Here is a 16,497-nt window from a genome sequence, read left to right on the forward strand (position 1 = left end):
TGCCTCTGTGTGTGTTGTAAAGCAAACAACTCTAGCAACAGAAACATCACGAAAAAACCTCACCCACAAATTCCTGTCCCCAGAGGCTTCCTTCTAGTCTTGTTCACTAGCGAGTACCATTTGCACAGATTTCAATTGTGCGGGCCGGTTCTCTGTTATTAAGCCTTTCTCCCTAAAAAATGAAGTATCATAAGTTTTGGAGGCTATGAACAAGAAAGTACACCCATTCTCTACCACCCAGAGGTAAGCATTGCTTACATTTCTATGTATTCTTTTGATGTTTTATGTGTGCGCATACATATGTAATGTTAATGGAGGAGCTGAATTGTTACATTGGGCAATATCTTGAAATCCTTTTTTTTCTTTTCCACTTTAAATTGTATTCACTTCCCCCATCAAAAGACCTTAGGAAAGTATCCATGTAACTAGTTCAAATACATTCTTTTTGTCTTTTTAACACAGTTCCCTGAGTTTTTACATGTTCCTATAACTTATCATTTTAAACCGTTGTACATCTACTTATGAAATGTCATAATTTTGTGTGTGTACATAAACATGCTAGATCTAGTACTTATATAGTTGTATATATATTTTAATATGTGCGTATATTAACGCATAACAATACAAAAACCACATGCAAGGTCTTTACTCATGTTAAGTAAGAGGTTTCCAACATTACTGAAACTACCTCTGTGCTTTCTCCCAGTCCTCTCTTAGCTTTATCCTCAGGATGGTAAACATTGCCTTGAATTTTGTGTTTACTTTCCTTTTGCCTTTTAAAGTTTTCATCATGTGCTTACATTCCTTTACATTTAACTTGGCTTGTTTATTAGAGCTCTGTGGAATCAGCAGAATGTATTCAGTCCTTCAAAACTAAGAAGTCCTAATTTCTGAGATTCATTCATGGTCCTGTGGTTTGTTCATTCTTCCTGTTGTATACTATTCAGTTGCATATTCTGTGGTCAGTGAACACTTAGAAATTTCCACGTCTTAGAGTTTATGAGCGATACTGCTATGAACATCTGTGTGCATGTAGTCCATAAAACTTTCCTTCTTGTTTTGCCTTCTTGCTAGGAAAGGCTGCTGTTAAACCCCACCAGCTCTCAGTGTTAAAGTAAAACAGTTCCTGGTGCTTACTGTATTACCTATACTGCTACAAGTGCGTTTTTGTGTGCTTGCTGAATCTTCTTGACAGTTTTGTGAGCTAGGTATACCTACTGTTATTAGTGTCCAGTTTACATATGAGGAAATGCAGGCACAGAAAAACTGACTAACTTGTTTAAGTTAGTAAGTGGTAGGAGCAATATTCAAACTAAATATTCTTCCTCTTAAGTCCTATATGTTGCATATAGAATGGAATCTTAATAAGCTTATTTGCTTGCTTGTTTGCTTGCTTGTTTCTTCCCTTGTTCCAAGACAAGATCTCATTATATAGCATGGCCTCAAACTTGCATCCCTACTGCCTCAGCCTTTTAAGAGCTGGCATTAGAGGAATGAGCCATCATACCTAGCCTCATTGTGGTCTTACTTTGTAGCTCTCTAATTATTAATAAAGTTGAATGTTTTTATATGTTTATTCCCCATTTTCTTTTCATGAAAAATTCTTAAAAACGATTCTTCTGTTGTTGAAACACTAATGTTTGTCTGTTAATGCTTCATAGAAAAAATTTTTTACATGTAACTGTTGTCTTATTTTTGCATTTCCTGAAGTAAAGAGTACTAGTACTTACTTGGCAGTATTACTTTTCTGCTTACTGTGATACAGAGATGTTACTTTACTTCTGTGTTCATTTCCTTATCTAATGTGTCTACCCAGTAGTTCGTGATTATTAAATGAGATAAATGAATGTGGAATAATTAGCAAAATACATCCTCTCATAAGGGTTTTCTATCAGAGTTTTATAGACTTTCCTGTTACCTCATTCTTTTCCTTTCTTGTTTGAAGCCACATTAATTACTCTTAGGTCAGAAGGCATGAAAAGTTTGTATCTTTGCCAGATACAGTTACCTCAGGGAATCAGACCCATTTCAGCGTTTTCCTGAGCATCCTCCCAGCCACTGAAAGGTCTTCTGTATCTGCCCATTTTGTAGTAGGAAAAACATGAGATTTCAAAATGAGATACAGATATGTACCTAGTAACCACAAGAACCACTTCTTCTCCCCTCACATAAAAATGCCCTCCGGTAGCTCATGGTGGTTCCAGAAGTTAGACATAACCCTCTTGGGTTTCCTGGCTCAGAGAGGACTAGTTTAGTGGTGGAAATTATATACTGGTCTGGTGTGTGTGTGTGTGTGTGTGTGTGTGTGTGTGTGTGTGTCTCAGTCTCATTCTGTCTGTTCTTTCCCTCTCTGTGTCTGTCTTCCTCCCTCCCTCCCTCTCTTCTGCAAAAGCAGGCACATATACACACACATCCTCTGCAAGAGTCCCCTAGAACTCTCTCTCCACTCACAGATTAGCTTTGTCAGTAAATCCCAGGAGGGAAGATCTTCTTAAGAGATAAATAATTGATCAGCTCCAGTCAGACTATGCCATAAATATGACCTGTGTGCCATTAGAAGGGATGGAGCTGCCCATTTGGGGGATGAAGGAAGGATTTGGCCTCGTGTAGAGGTGAATGCTAAACTGTGGGACTGAAGGAAAGGGTGGAGCTGGAAAGTTCAAACCCTCAACAGCTGTTGTCTGAGCACAAGAGCTGGTGGGGTGTGCGGCTGGGAAAGCTCCAAGTGGGATTTAGTAGCCAGGTGGCAGGGAAGCAGCCACCATTATCTTGGAGTCACATGAGAATTCACTCTAAGAGATTCCACTTTAGAGCATGGGTCACTGGCCACTGAGGAGGGTGGTGGCAGGTTTATTCTTTCCAGCTGAAAATACCTCTTTGGATATATTTCTTCAGATATAGTGTATGATTGCTGACAGTACTAAACCAGCCCTCCCAATTTTCTTCCTCACTAACTTCACTTTCTCAGAGGCCCTAAGAAGGTATGATCAATAAAGACTTTGCTCTTCCAAGAAAAATGTCTTTAATCTTCCCTTCTCCCTTCTATTTCCTTTTAGCAGAGGATTGCTGATCTGTCTCCATGTATTGTTACTCTGTGAGTCAAGAAAGACTTGGGAAGCTGATATTGTCTTTGTACCCCCTCATGGTGGCCACATAAAATGTTTGGGGAGTGGAGTGCCACTGTTATTCAGCCTTGCCCCACACTTAGGGGGCAAGCCCTAAATGTGAAGCCCCTAGGGGAGCAAGGTGCCACTGTTGAATTGCTGCAGATGTGTAAGGGCTAGTGGGGATTTGGGAATCTAGGAAGGGAGGAGTAGGTGATAGGTGAATGTTTACCAGGCAGGATGCAGGGGTCCTGATAGGAGTTCCTAGGGCCTAGTGGAAGGTGAGAGTTGTGACTTAGGTGACAAAGCTGTTTGTACACATCAGCTCCTCAAGATGTAGTAGATCAAGGGGTTAGGTCTCTTCTTAGATTGTAGAAAGATACTTCTCTGCTGGAATAATTTTTACCACCTCTCAGTTTTCCTGGTGATAAGTCCCAGTTGCCCCAATATGAGGGAAGTTAGTCATACACTTTTCTATGAAGGTCCCTAACAGAATGAGGCCATGGGTGGTGACTGTGAACTGTGGGATGCGCATCAATCGAGAATCAATAGATTCTCTTCCTTGTCTTACTCCTTACAGCTCCAAATTTTATCTCCTTAACCAAGTTTCATCCCCATCTCCCTGCCAGTGCCCTAGTGTAGGCCTTTATTCTCATAGATTTGGACAGTGGTATTAGTCTACAGTATTCATGCTGTGGCCCACATGCTTGCCTTCTCCCTTTTTTTTATTAATTTAATTTATTTATTAATTGAACACAATTTTTTTGACAAGGTGTTGTGCAAAAAGGGTACAGTTACATAGTAGGGCAGTGTGTACATTTCTTGTGATATCTTATGCCCTGTTTTTCTATCCCTTCTCTAGGTCAGGTAGACATATATACAATATACAATGTATCAAGAACATATACAGTAGCCACATGGCCACGCCCAAGAAAGTTCGCCTAGGGCTTTAAATGCAATGTCGATATTAGACAATATGTCGACAGTAGTCTTATATGAACGTACATACATAGCTTTTGAGCTATTGTATTCCCCTGAGAGGTCAATTTTTGACCTTTATATGTTGAGTAATTGTTTGGTTTTAGTTACATACTGTTGGGTCGCTGCCCCAATCCTGTGGGAAATACTATTTGACAAGCAGTTTTTGGTTTCACAGACTTGGTCTCTACTGTCTCTCCGTCTCCCTTTCTTAACAGTCATATATCAGGGAGATCATGCCCCTTTGTTTTCTGTGTTCTAGGCTTCTCTCGCTCAATATTATTTGTTCGAGTTCTGACCATTTCCCTGCGAATAACAATATTTCACCATTCCTAATAGCTATGTAGTATTCCATTGTGGAGGGGCATCTGGGTTGTTTCCATATCTTGGCTATTGTGAATTGTGCCGCGATAAACATGGAAGTACAAATGTCTTTTTGATATCTTGGGGTTTGCTGTTTAGGATAGATGCCTAGGAGTGGTATGGCTGGGTCATAGGGTAGGTCTATATTGAGCTTTTTGAGAAACCTCCAAAGTGGTCGTACTAATTTGAACTCCCACCAACAACGGAGAAGGGTTCCTCTTTCCCCGCACCCCCTCCAGCATTTGTTGTTGCCTGAGTTCAGAGTATAGGCCATTCTAACTGGGGTGAGGTGGTATCTCAGGGTTGTTTTTATTTGCATTTCCTTTACTGCCAGGGATGTTGAACATTTCCTCATGTGTTTCTTTGCCATTTTTATCTCTTCTCTTGTGAAGTCTCTCTTTAGCTCCTTTGCCCATTTCCTAATTGGTTTATTGGGCTTGGAGGGGCTTAGTTTTTTCAGTTCTCTGTAGATGACAGATATTAGGCCTTTGTCTGTTGCTGTGCTGGTAAATATCCTTTCCCATATCGTTGGCTGTCTTTCTGTTTTGGTGGCTATGTCCTTAGCGGTGCAGAAACTTTTTAATTTGTAGTAGTCCCATTTGTCGAGTCTCTCCCCTATTTGTTGTGCCCCTGGGACTCTACTCAGGAAGTTCCTTCCTGTGCCTATAAGTTCTAGCGTCTTTCCTACTCTGTCCTTCAATAGTTTCAAGGATTCAGGTCTGATATTGAGGTCCTTGATCCATTTTGAGTTGATCTTGGTGCATGGTGATAGGCTTGGGTCTACTTTGAGTTTTCTGCATATGGCTGCCCAGTTCTCCCAGCACCAGTAGTTGAAGAGGCTATGTTTATTCCATTGTATGTCTTTAGCTCCTTTGTCGAATATCAGCTGACAGTAAGAGTGCGGTTTTACTTTTGGGTCTTCAATTCTAATCCATTGGTCTTCCGATCTGTTTTTATACCAATACCAGGCTGTTTTTGTTATGATGGCCCTGTAGTAGAGCTCAAAGTCTGGTATTGTGATACCTCCTGCACTGCTTTCTTTTGCCTAGAATTGCTTTGGCTATTCTAGGTTTTTTGCTGTTCCATATGAATTTATGGATTGGTTTCTCTATTTCAGTGAAGAATGTGGCTGGGATTTTGATAGGGATTGCATTGAATTTGTATAACAATTTGGGCAATATGGCTATTTTCACTATATTGATTCTGCCTACCCATGAGCATGGGAGGTCTTTCCATCTCTTGTGTCTTCTTTGATTTCCCTTATTAGATTTTTATAGTTCTCATTAAATAGGTCCGTCATGTCCTTGGTTAAGTTGATCCCTAGGTACTTTATTCTTTTTTTTTTTGCCTTCTCCCTTTTGAGGACCAAGATATACTCATCCCCAGGCCTGCCTGAGCTCATTATGAATGTGGGTTTTAAAAAACTAGTTATTGTAAAAGTGATATACAGAGGGGTTACTATTTCATTAGTCCAGTAATGAGTAGTACATTTCTTTATAGACAGTGTTATCCTTTCCTTTGCTCTCTCTCCCAGTTTTCTGTTCCTGTCCCCATCCAAAAGTTGTATAGTTCATTTTTTATTTTGTTTGTTTGTGCCAGTCCTTGGGCTTGAACTCTGGGTTTGGATGCTGTTCTTGAGTATTTTTTGCTCAAGGCTAGGGCCCTACCACTTGAGCCACAGCTCTACTTCCCACTTCTTAGTACTTTATTGAAGATTAGCAAAATAAGTGTCTCACAGACTTTCCTGCCCAGCCTGGCTTTGAACCATGATCCTCAGATCTTAGCCTCCTGAGTTGTTAGGATTAGAGTATGAGTCACCAGCCCCCAGCCATGACTATGCCTTTTGCATATGATATCCCTTTCATCTGAAATTCCTCCCCCCCGCCCCCCGCCACCTGTTCCTCCTCTTTCAAATGCCTGTCCGCCTTTACAGATGAATTTTCTGGATACATGCATGTCCTCATAGAAGAAACAGACTCCTCCCTTCCCCTCACAGGCCCAGGTACACCTGCTTTCACAGCACAAGCGTGCTTTAGGACATTTGTTGGCCTGCTTCTTCCCTTTCATCTTTTTGAGGTTCCTGAAATAGTCTGCTCTATTGATGTAACAAACCACCCCAAAACTTATAGGCATAATGTAGCAATCATTTTACTATGCTCTTAGGTTTCATAGTTAGAAGTAATACTGTTGGGAATGCTTAAGAGCTACAGGTAACTCGATATCTGGGCTGGAATCCTCAAAGGCTCCTCGGGATGCCTCCTACATGTTCACTTCTTATGGTTGTGAGTGTCCTCACAGCATGATGGTTTGGCTCCAGGAGTGTTAAGGCAGTACCAGGAGAGGCTGCATTGCCTCTTCTGATCCAACTTTGAAAGTCATGTAGTGTCATTTCTACCCTTGTCACAAGCCCACCCAGACTAAAGGAAAGGGAATGGAGATCCCCACTGTTCCATGTGAAAAATGTTAAGGTCACAAATGAGAGAAATTTATGGGATAGGTAAATTGCTTTGGCCATACTTGGAAAATGCAGTCTGCCATGCATACTAAGCACTTAATGTGCATCTTGAAAATAGTCCTTAAAATACAAAGACGAGTAGAAATTGATGGCTGGAAATGTACAGGGAGGGTGAAGTATGTTCTCCACCTACAGAAAGAAGGTGGAGAAGTGAGTACAGGTGTGTCTGCGTCTCTGGTGGAATAGGGGGGATAGGGTGTGCAGAATTCCTTAAAGGAGCCACTGTTGCATGCATGATCTGGGTGCCAGTGGTTCATGTCTGTAAATGAAACTTCTCAGGAGACTGAGATCTGAGGATTGAGGTTTGAAGCCAGCCCAGAGAGGAAAGTACATGAGACTCTTGTCTTCAGTTAACCACCAAAAAGCCGAAAGTGGAGCTGTGGTTCAAGTGGTAGAGTACTAGCCTTGAGAAAAGTTCAGGGACAGTGTCAGGCCCCAAGTTCAAACCCAGAACCAAAGTTCAAGCGTAGGACCAGCACGCATGCACACACACAGAAACACACACATATGCACATGCATGCACGCATGCATACATGCACACATATACAAAGGCCTGATTAGGAGGGAAGGTGTGGCATGGAAGGAGATAAACAGTTCATGTCTAGGGCTGTTTGGCTGGGTGACTGAGCTTGTTGCAGGAATACAGGTAATGTTTGGATAGGAAACATTAGTAGGTACAAAAGTAGGAAAGTTGGAAAAGGAGATGGAAAGGGAGAGTTCCATTTTGGACAGACTGCCCCTCAGTGGGCACCTATGCAGGGCACCTATATGGATGAGCATCTTTACAGCGGTGTTTGCTGGAGCCTCAAGGGGGAAAGTGAGGGGGTTAGGATTGGACAGATCTGAGCTGGGACTCTGAAAGGACCTGAACCGACCTCCTTTCCCCTCCTTCACTGCCCTGCCTCCCTGCCTATACTTGCCAGACAGCTGCTGGGTTTCCATGTCACTGTCTCCATGGAGAAGAACTCATTACTTCTTGGCTGTTACAGGGATTGGGTTCATTGCATTTCTGAGTATTGGAATATTAAGAAAATTCTTCCCTAAATGGAGACTAAATTCTTTGTGCACAACTTTGTCCATTTTTAAATTCCACTCTTCAGGGCCACTCAAAACAAGTCTAATTCTATTCTACAACCAAATGAAACCTCTCCCTTGCATGAGTTGTTTTTATTGACAAATTATAGTTGTGTATATTTATGGGTATTGTTACAATTAGAGCTGTCCTGCTTATTTTCTTCTGTGTCCCCAGAGAATATGGCTCCACATAGAAGCCTGTGTTTAAGTACAGGCTGGACATAGTAGTGCTGTCACACACATCTATTGTCAAACTGAGGGATCTGCTGGACAATGACATTAGCTTAAGAGACTGCAATCTGAGCCAGGCTGAGATTGGGAGGACCATGATTTTAGACCTACCGAAGCAGAAAAGCCTGCAAGACTCCATCTCAGTGGAAAGAAACTAGGCATCGTAGTGTGTACCTGTCATCCCAGCTACAGCAGGAAGCCCAAACTAGGCCGATTATGGTCCAGGTGCATGCCTGGGCAAGAAGTACCACCCATCTCAAAAATAACCAGGCAAAAAAGGGCTGAATTGTATCTCAGCAATAGAGCTCCTAGCTAGCAAGCATGAAGCTCAGCTTAATCCCAGTCCTATAGAAAGAAAAAGAAAAGATTGCAGCCTGCCTTAAACAGAAAGGAAAGAAAAGAGAAAGCCATATTCATCTAGTAAGGGGGGAGGTGTTATACCTAATGGATTGAAGTATAAAATGTATGTCTTACCATTCATTGTAGTCAGAAAGTTTGAATAAACCACGAGCCGCAGGACTGAAACTGCTATATCATCATACCAAGTGTACCATCAGTTAACTGTCAGCTTTTTATCTTTCTTTATTCCTAAGACATTTAATGCACACTGCTGACATTGTGCTTCCTCCATCTGTTGTTTACATAGATGTGGTTTAGGGCCTTAGCATGGGCCCTATTTTCCCTATTAGGCCTTTTATCTCTAGCCTATTGACCTTTTGGCACCTGGCACTCAGTTTATTCTTCCTGTTTTCACCATCAACCTACTTAGTAAATGCGCCTTCTCTGTTGTTATTGCTTAAATATGTGAAACAGGACCAGTCCGAGAACATAGCCCTCTTGCAGACTACTGGAGATTTTTCCTCTCACAACCTAATATACTACTTGTACCATTTGCATATGATCCTCTAGCCACCAGTGAGCCCTTAACTCTATGTAGTTTGCTTCAAAGGGGTCACAGCAGACATTGTGAAACTTGACCATCTTGCAAACTTGACTAAATTGCGAGCTTAACTGCTTGCAAGAGCTTGGCAAGTAGCACAGTGAATTATGTGATAATTAATTCAGGCAACTAGTAAGTAATCAATCCCTGACCCCTGGCCTTGGTTTGTGGAAAGCAATGTGGATGGTGAAATCAGGTGTGAGGTGGACATATTATAATTTGTGTAAACAGTAGCTACTGCTTTGTTAACAAAATTTCAAGGGCAAAATGTGAACCTTTAGGAAAGTATAGGATTTATGTGCAGACTATTTTTGTTTTTTTAATTTTGGCAAAACAGCAGTAGTACTGTATGCACTGCATAGAAGTCCTGTGGCATATTTGGCCCCAGATTCATGAACTGTCGGCTATGGTATCTCCTCATCTACTGGTCTACTGATTACATGACATGAGGCATGGTTTGCCATAGAACCAGACTTCTTGTGCTTCCTCTGTTTATTCATTCAGGAATCCTACTGGATTCTTAACATCAGTGTTGGAAATGATGCTTTCCCATGTGCCTGCTGGCTGCTTCTCCTGCTGGTGAGTTTGCTCTAGGACTGGCAGGTGTTGAGAAATGTGCCAGTGGGATCTGTTGGCCAGGACACTGGTACTTAAGGTCTTTTGAAATCTCTCATTTATGCTGACTTCACTTCCTTCATCTCATAACCTACACCTATTTTTCCCTTCTCTTTTTTGATTTGAAAGCATGTGCACAAGTGCAGATGTGCACATGTTTGCACACATTTATGTGTATGCACACATGTACTCACACACCAGTCTTGGAGCTTGAACTCCAGGCTTAGGCAAGGCCATTGAACTTTTTTGTTCAAGGTTTTGAAAGCATTTTCTTTTTCAGAAAATTCAGAGGCACATAGCTAACCTTACCCCTTCCTTGTTCTTATTCACACACCAAAAATATCTTTTTAAATCCCTTTTTAGCTGACCTGACCATTTTGGGGAAGCCTCTGTTCATGAAGCATTAGTCTTTCTGACATTGTTTTTGTAAATCTATGCTATTGTTTCATGTTTCTGGTTATGCATACTTGTCTTTTGTACAGAAGTATGTAAAATTTGATCACTTCAGATTTTGTAATGTCTGTTAGCCACCTCTGTGTAGGTTTCTAAGAAAGAAGGAAGTGCTAGGTTATTGGCCACAACCTAGGTATTAGAAAGGTAGTCTTTTACCAGTGTTGATAAGGGCCAGCCTATTCCAGGACCAATAAGAAAGGGAGGCCTTGCCTTTCTCTAAGAGTATGAAGCTGCCTTAGCTATAAGCAGAAGACATAGGAGTCATTAGGATCTGGACATTGCTTGGAGGAGCTACTACTAGATGGGTGAGGCAATTACTTGAACAGGAAATAGTTGTGGCATGTGGTAAGTACTCAAAGAGAGGCCATGGGAACCTGGGAGCCACAATGTACAGGGAGTCCTGAGAGCCCAGGGGCAGGGGTCACAAAAACATCTGCTAACTGGGTAAGAGAGTAAGTTATAATAAGCTAGTGCTAGAAGGATAAGTCAGAGTAACTCCTCTAAGATGCTGGAAAGTTGCATGTACAAACCTTGGTGATATTAGAGAACATGGCCTATTGGAGGAACAAGAGAATCCTTTGTGGCCAGAACAGGAGCAGTGATGGAGATGAAGCAGGAGCTGCAGGCTGGATCTCACCTCCCAAAGTGCTGTCCCCCAAGTCCTAGTTTCCTTCACTACTTTGGAGCCCATCATCACCATATCTGAAAGTCCTGAGTCTGGCTTCCTCTTAAGCCACCCAGTGAAAGCACTGTGTGTTCTGCCAAAATGACTAAATCCTCCTTAGCTTTTAGTTTTGATAGAATTTATTGAACTTACACAAAAGTTGCAAGAATGTACTTGGAACTCAGAAAGCTGATATTTTTGCCTCATTTGCTTTATAATTTCCTCTGCATGTCTTTATATATGCAGATGATTTTTTTATCTGATTGAGATTAAGTTAGAAAAACTGTGTCTCTTTAGTCCTAAATACTTCTGTAAATGCCCTAAGAATTAACATTCTCATATAACTATAGTCTGATGATCCAAGTCAAGAAGATTAAGATGTTCACAGTATGATCTATGTCTATATTAAAATTTTTTCTATTGTCCTCACAATGTACCTTATTGCTGCCTTTCCTCATTTTAGAATCTAAACAATGAACATATATTTTGTCTCTCAAACTGGAAGAAATTCTTGACTTTGAGATTTTTAAAGAGAACATTCTAAGTACTTTTTGTACAACACCCTGCAGTTTGGGTTTATCTTACGTTTCCTCATGAATAGATTTGGATTCTAGATTATGGCAGGAGTTCTATGTGACTGGTGTTACCAGTATATAATTAAGAGGCACATGATGTTGGTTTGTACCGCTAACCTTGGTTGGTTTGTGATGCTAACCTTGCTTATTTGGTTAAGGCAGTGTCTACTAGAGTTCTCCACTATTAGCTTTCCATTGCTATGATACAATACTTGAGACAAGCAGCTTAAAAAGAAGTGCCCAGTTACTTTACTCCATGGCTGTAGGCCTGTGGTAAAGCAGACATCATGTCAGTGAGAAGCATGCAGCAAGACAGAGTTGCTCTTATAATGGAGGCCAAAAAGCAAGGAGAGAGAGAGAGGGAAATGGGTAGAGGCACCAGTATCCCTGCAAAGGTATATTCCCAACTGGGCCCTACTTTAGAAATTTCTGTCACCTCCCAGTAGCACTACCTACCAAGAACCTAGCCTTCAACAGATGAACCTTGGGAACATTCTAGATCCAACTATAACAATCATGAAGTTATTACTGCAATGAAGTAATCTTTAAGAGGTTTCAGAGCATGTATCTCTCTGATCTGTACCTTATCAGTCTTCCACCTACTACTAGCAGCTTCCACTGTGCCTTTTAAAAGTCTGTCATTCCTTTTATGTTTTTCCTTGGAGTTCTATATTATGGAAATTTTTTTCTAAGAGATAAGGCTTGCAAACAGGCCAGTCATTGTAGCTTATGCAACTTGGGAAATGGAGATTGAGAGGATCACAGTTTGATGCTAGCCCAGACAAAAAGTCTGCGAGAACATATCTTGTCTGGGTATGGTAGTATACACCTGTCATCTCAGGTACTCAGGAAGCATAAATAGGATGATCACAGTCCAGGCTAGCTTGAGAGGTGAGTGAGGGAGAGGGAGGGAGAGAGAGGGAGGGGGAGAGGAGGAATGGGGAGGTAGGAGGAAGAGGGGGAGGAAAAGAGAGCCTGGTTGAGAAAATAACTAAGGTAAAAAGTGATAGGGATGTGTCTCAAGTGGTAGAGTGCCTACTTAACAAAAGCAAGATTCTGAGTTTAAAACTGAAAAAAAAAAAGTCTTGCAAACTCAGTTTTATGTCTTTGTATTAGCTTTTACCTTGTTGGACTGGGGCCTCCTATCCCCCTTTCTGTCATGCCTTCTGTTTTGTGTTTACATGTTTTGTGTGCCTTCTCTTATGTGTGTATACATTAGGTGTATTGTGTACATGTGTGCATCAGTAGTTTGAGGGGAAGTCTGAATCTTTCCAAGCAGCAAAGCACGTGTCCTTAGCATGACTGGCTCTATATGGGTCTAAACACATAGTGCATAGGAGCATCAGTGTTTCCATCAGGCCTGGGGCTATGTTGGGTAATGTGATCTGTCACTAGCTCCCTACGGCCAGCCTGTGCTTAATCAAAGGTGTGACCGGGAGAGCAAGGAACTTTGGGTTCTTCCACTTAGGATGGTGTGGCTGAGCCCTGGTCAGCTGAGGGAAAACAGCTTTCCTGACCCTTGCACAGCATATGAACTTAGTTTTCTTTCCTTCTTAACAAAAAGTTAAAGAAAACATGATCCTGTGTGACTGGCCATTGTGAGTTAAAGACCTTTTTCTGGTGTCTTAGTTTTGTGGGGTCAAACTTGGGCTCTCAGAGAACATGAACAACATGAGATTCCACATCAGGATTTATTTCTTAAAGAGTTTTTTCCATTTTTGCTGGTAAAGCAAACTAAGGAATAGAGTGTGGGAAAATGAACTGAGACTTGGTCAGTTCAAGAGAGTTGCAAGGAATATGGGGTTTGGAAATGCCCCAGGTATTGTGAAGCAGGAAAATACTTTTCCAATAGTATGGTTCATATTTTTTTCTCTCCTTTTTTCCTCTCTCCTCTCTCTCCAGACAGGCTCAGAGCTCAGCCCGGTTGATGGACCTGTTCCAGGTCAGATGGACTCAGGGCCAGTGTACCATGGGGACTCAAGGCAGCTAAGCACCTCAGGGGCGCCGGTCAATGGTGCTAGAGAGCCCGCCGGACCCAGTCTACTGGAAGCTACAGGTCCTTGGCGGGTAGACCAGAAGCCCAACTGGGACGCTGCCCCTGCCCCAGCTCACACTGCTCGCCTGGAAGATGCCCATGATCTGGTGGCCTTTTCGGCTGTGGCCGAAGCTGTATCCTCTTATGGGGCCCTTAGCACCCGGCTCTATGAAACCTTCAACCGTGAGATGAGTCGTGAGGCTGGGAACAACAACAGGGGCCCCCGGCCAGGGCCTGAAGGCTGCTCCGCTGGCAGTGAAGACCTTGACACCCTGCAGACAGCCCTGGCCCTTGCACGGCATGGCATGAAACCACCCAACTGCAATTGCGATGGCCCAGAGTGCCCTGACTACCTCGAGTGGCTGGAGGGGAAGATCAAGTCTGTGGTCATGGAGGGAGGGCAGGATCGGCCCAGGCTCCCAGGGACTCTGCCTCCTGGAGAGGCTAGCCTCCCAGCACCAGGCACCAGGCCACTCCTTAGTTCTGAGGTCCCCCAGGTACCTCCCCTGGAGAGCCTGCCCCTGTCCCAGAGTGCCCTGAGCATCGCCAAGGAAAAAAACATCAGCCTACAGACCGCCATCGCCATTGAGGCACTCACACAGCTCTCCTCCGCCCTCCCTCAACCTTCTCATTCCACCTCCCAGGCTTCTTGTCCCCTCCCTGAGGCCTTGCCCCCTTCTGCCCCTTTCAGGTCCCCCCAGTCCTACCTCCGGGCTCCCTCATGGCCTGTGGTTCCCACTGAGGAACACCCATCCTTTGTTCCCAACAGCCCAGCCTTCCCTCAAGCAACTCCAAGGACTGAGTTTTCTGAGGCCTGGGGCACTGAAACCCCACCAGCAACGAACCCCCGGAATTCCTGGCCGGTTCCCCGCCCCAGCCCTGACCCCATGGCTGAACTGGAGCAGCTGTTAGGCAGTGCCAGTGATTACATCCAGTCAGTATTCAAGCGACCTGAGGCCCTGCCCACGAAGCCCAAGGTCAAAGTTGAGGCACCCTCTTCCTCCCCAGCCCCATCGCCATCCCCGAATCTCCAGAGGGAGGCTCCCCCACCATCTTCAGAACCTGACACCCACCAGAAGGCTCAGACTGCTCTGCAGCAGCACCTTCACCACAAGCGCAGTCTCTTTCTAGAACAGGCCCATGATGCCTCATTCTCTGCTCCATCAGAGCCTCCTGCTTCTGGCTGGTGGGTCCCACCAAGCTCACCTGCCCCACGGCCTCCAGATAAACCACCCAAGGAAAAGAAGAAGAAGCCTTCTGCACCAGCTGGAGCTCTTGTGGGAACAGAGAAAGCCACCCCTGGGATCAAGCCCAGTGTCAGAAAGCCCGTTCAGATAAAGAAGTCCAGGTCCCGGGAAGTGCAGCCTCTCTTCCTGCCTCTCAGGCAGATCATCCTGGAAGGGCTGAGATCCCCAGCCTCAGAGGAAGTGCAGGCACCTCCACCAGCCCCTCTCCCTACCACACAGGGCTCTGCTGTCCCCTTGCCCCCAGAACCTTCTCTTGCGCTATTTGCACCTAGTCCCTCCGGGGACAGCCTGCTGCCCCCTACTCAGGAAATGAGGTCCCCTAGTCCTATGGCAGCACTGCAGCCAGGGTCCACTGGCCCCCTTCCCCCTGCTGATGACAAGCTAGAAGAGCTCATCCGGCAGTTTGAGGCTGAATTCGGGGATAGCTTTGGGCTTCCTGGCCCTCCTTCTGTGCCCATTCAAGACACTGAGAACCAGCCAACTTGTCTCCCAGCCCCTGAAAGCCCTTTTGCCACCCGCTCTCCCAAGCAGATCAAGATTGAATCTTCAGGGGCTGTGACTGTGCTCTCAACCACCTGCTTCCATTCAGAGGAAGTAAGCCAGGAGGCCACGCCCACTAAGGCTGAGAATCCACTCACACCCACCCTCAGTGGTTTCTTGGAGTCACCTCTGAAGTACCTGGACACACCCACCAAGAGTTTGCTGGACACGCCTGCCAAGAGGGCCCAAGCTGAGTTCCCTACCTGCGATTGTGTTGGTAAGTCCAAACTGGATATCAAGCATAGTGGGCTTGGATCTCTTGGCTCTTTGGTTGGGCAAATATTTACTGTGTACTAATCACTATACTGGATCTTAGGGAAAAAGAAATAAGCGAAGTGATAGTGATGTTGTGGGTGTGTGCCATGTAGGTGACGATAGGCATAGATTCTCTGTGGTACGTACACATTGAGTCGGGGACATTATGGAGGCCTTCCTGTAGGAGGAAGATGATGTCAGTGTCAAGCCCTACTAGGGCCATCAGGAAGAAAGGAGATACTCTAGAAAGAGGGAGTAGTTTGGGTTGTGGAAAGATGAGACTTGTTGGGACTGTCCTTGTTCTGGCAGGAAGGAAAGGTAAGGAAGAAAAGGTGGCTGGAAGGGTAGGTAGGCTAGGGCCAGATTGCTCATAGCCCCAGCAGCCCAGGTCAGGAGCTGGACTTGATCCTGTGGGTAGGAGCAAGCTTCTGAGAGGTTGAGAACAAGACTGTTCTGGCCTATAATGAGGAAATACTGGTGGGGAACTGTAAGAAAGTTGTCATCACCTAGACAAGAAGTGAGAGGGTCTCCTGAGAATAGGTTGAGAAGGCAGCAAACCAAGCGCCTCTTACAGGGCACGGATAGAGCAATTTAGATGTTGGAGTTGGTGGTGATATGTATCAGGGACACAGACTTAGGGGGTGTTGCACCCTGTTTGGATAGGCTTAATCAAGTCTGTAGTTGCTCAAGACTATAATGTTGGGGTCTGAGCCTTTCTAACAGACTTAGGTGTGGGCTATGTGAGCATCTTGTCCTGTAGGTCAGAATACTAAAAAGCCAAATCACCTTGTATGTCTTGCTTTCTGGGATGAAAGTGGGTCTGGGGGGCCCAGAGAACCTCTACTGTGGGTGTGGCCATCCCACAGGAGGCCACTGGTGTGGTGATAGACTACCTTCCTGCACTTTAC

The 16,497-nt window shown here is 44.2% G+C and overlaps 1 protein-coding gene across 5 annotated transcripts in view; it reads left to right on the forward strand.

Annotated features, from left to right (window-relative positions):
• The window catches only part of Tet3 (tet methylcytosine dioxygenase 3), a 111,236-nt gene that overhangs the window by 46,098 nt on the left and 48,641 nt on the right, over positions 1 to 16,497 (forward strand). For all 5 annotated transcript variants that reach the window (XR_007211877.1, XM_048352763.1, XM_048352764.1 and 2 more), the window contains one exon: positions 13,415 to 15,551. Coding sequence is in view for 4 of the 5 variants with exons in the window: in XM_048352763.1 (XP_048208720.1) it covers positions 13,415 to 15,551 (2,137 nt within the window). In the remaining variant the exon portion in view is untranslated. The remainder of the gene's footprint in view (positions 1 to 13,414; positions 15,552 to 16,497) is intronic.

Source organism: Perognathus longimembris, chromosome 8 (assembly GCF_023159225.1).
Source record: "Perognathus longimembris pacificus isolate PPM17 chromosome 8, ASM2315922v1, whole genome shotgun sequence".
In the NCBI taxonomy this organism is placed as follows: domain Eukaryota; kingdom Metazoa; phylum Chordata; class Mammalia; order Rodentia; family Heteromyidae; genus Perognathus; species Perognathus longimembris.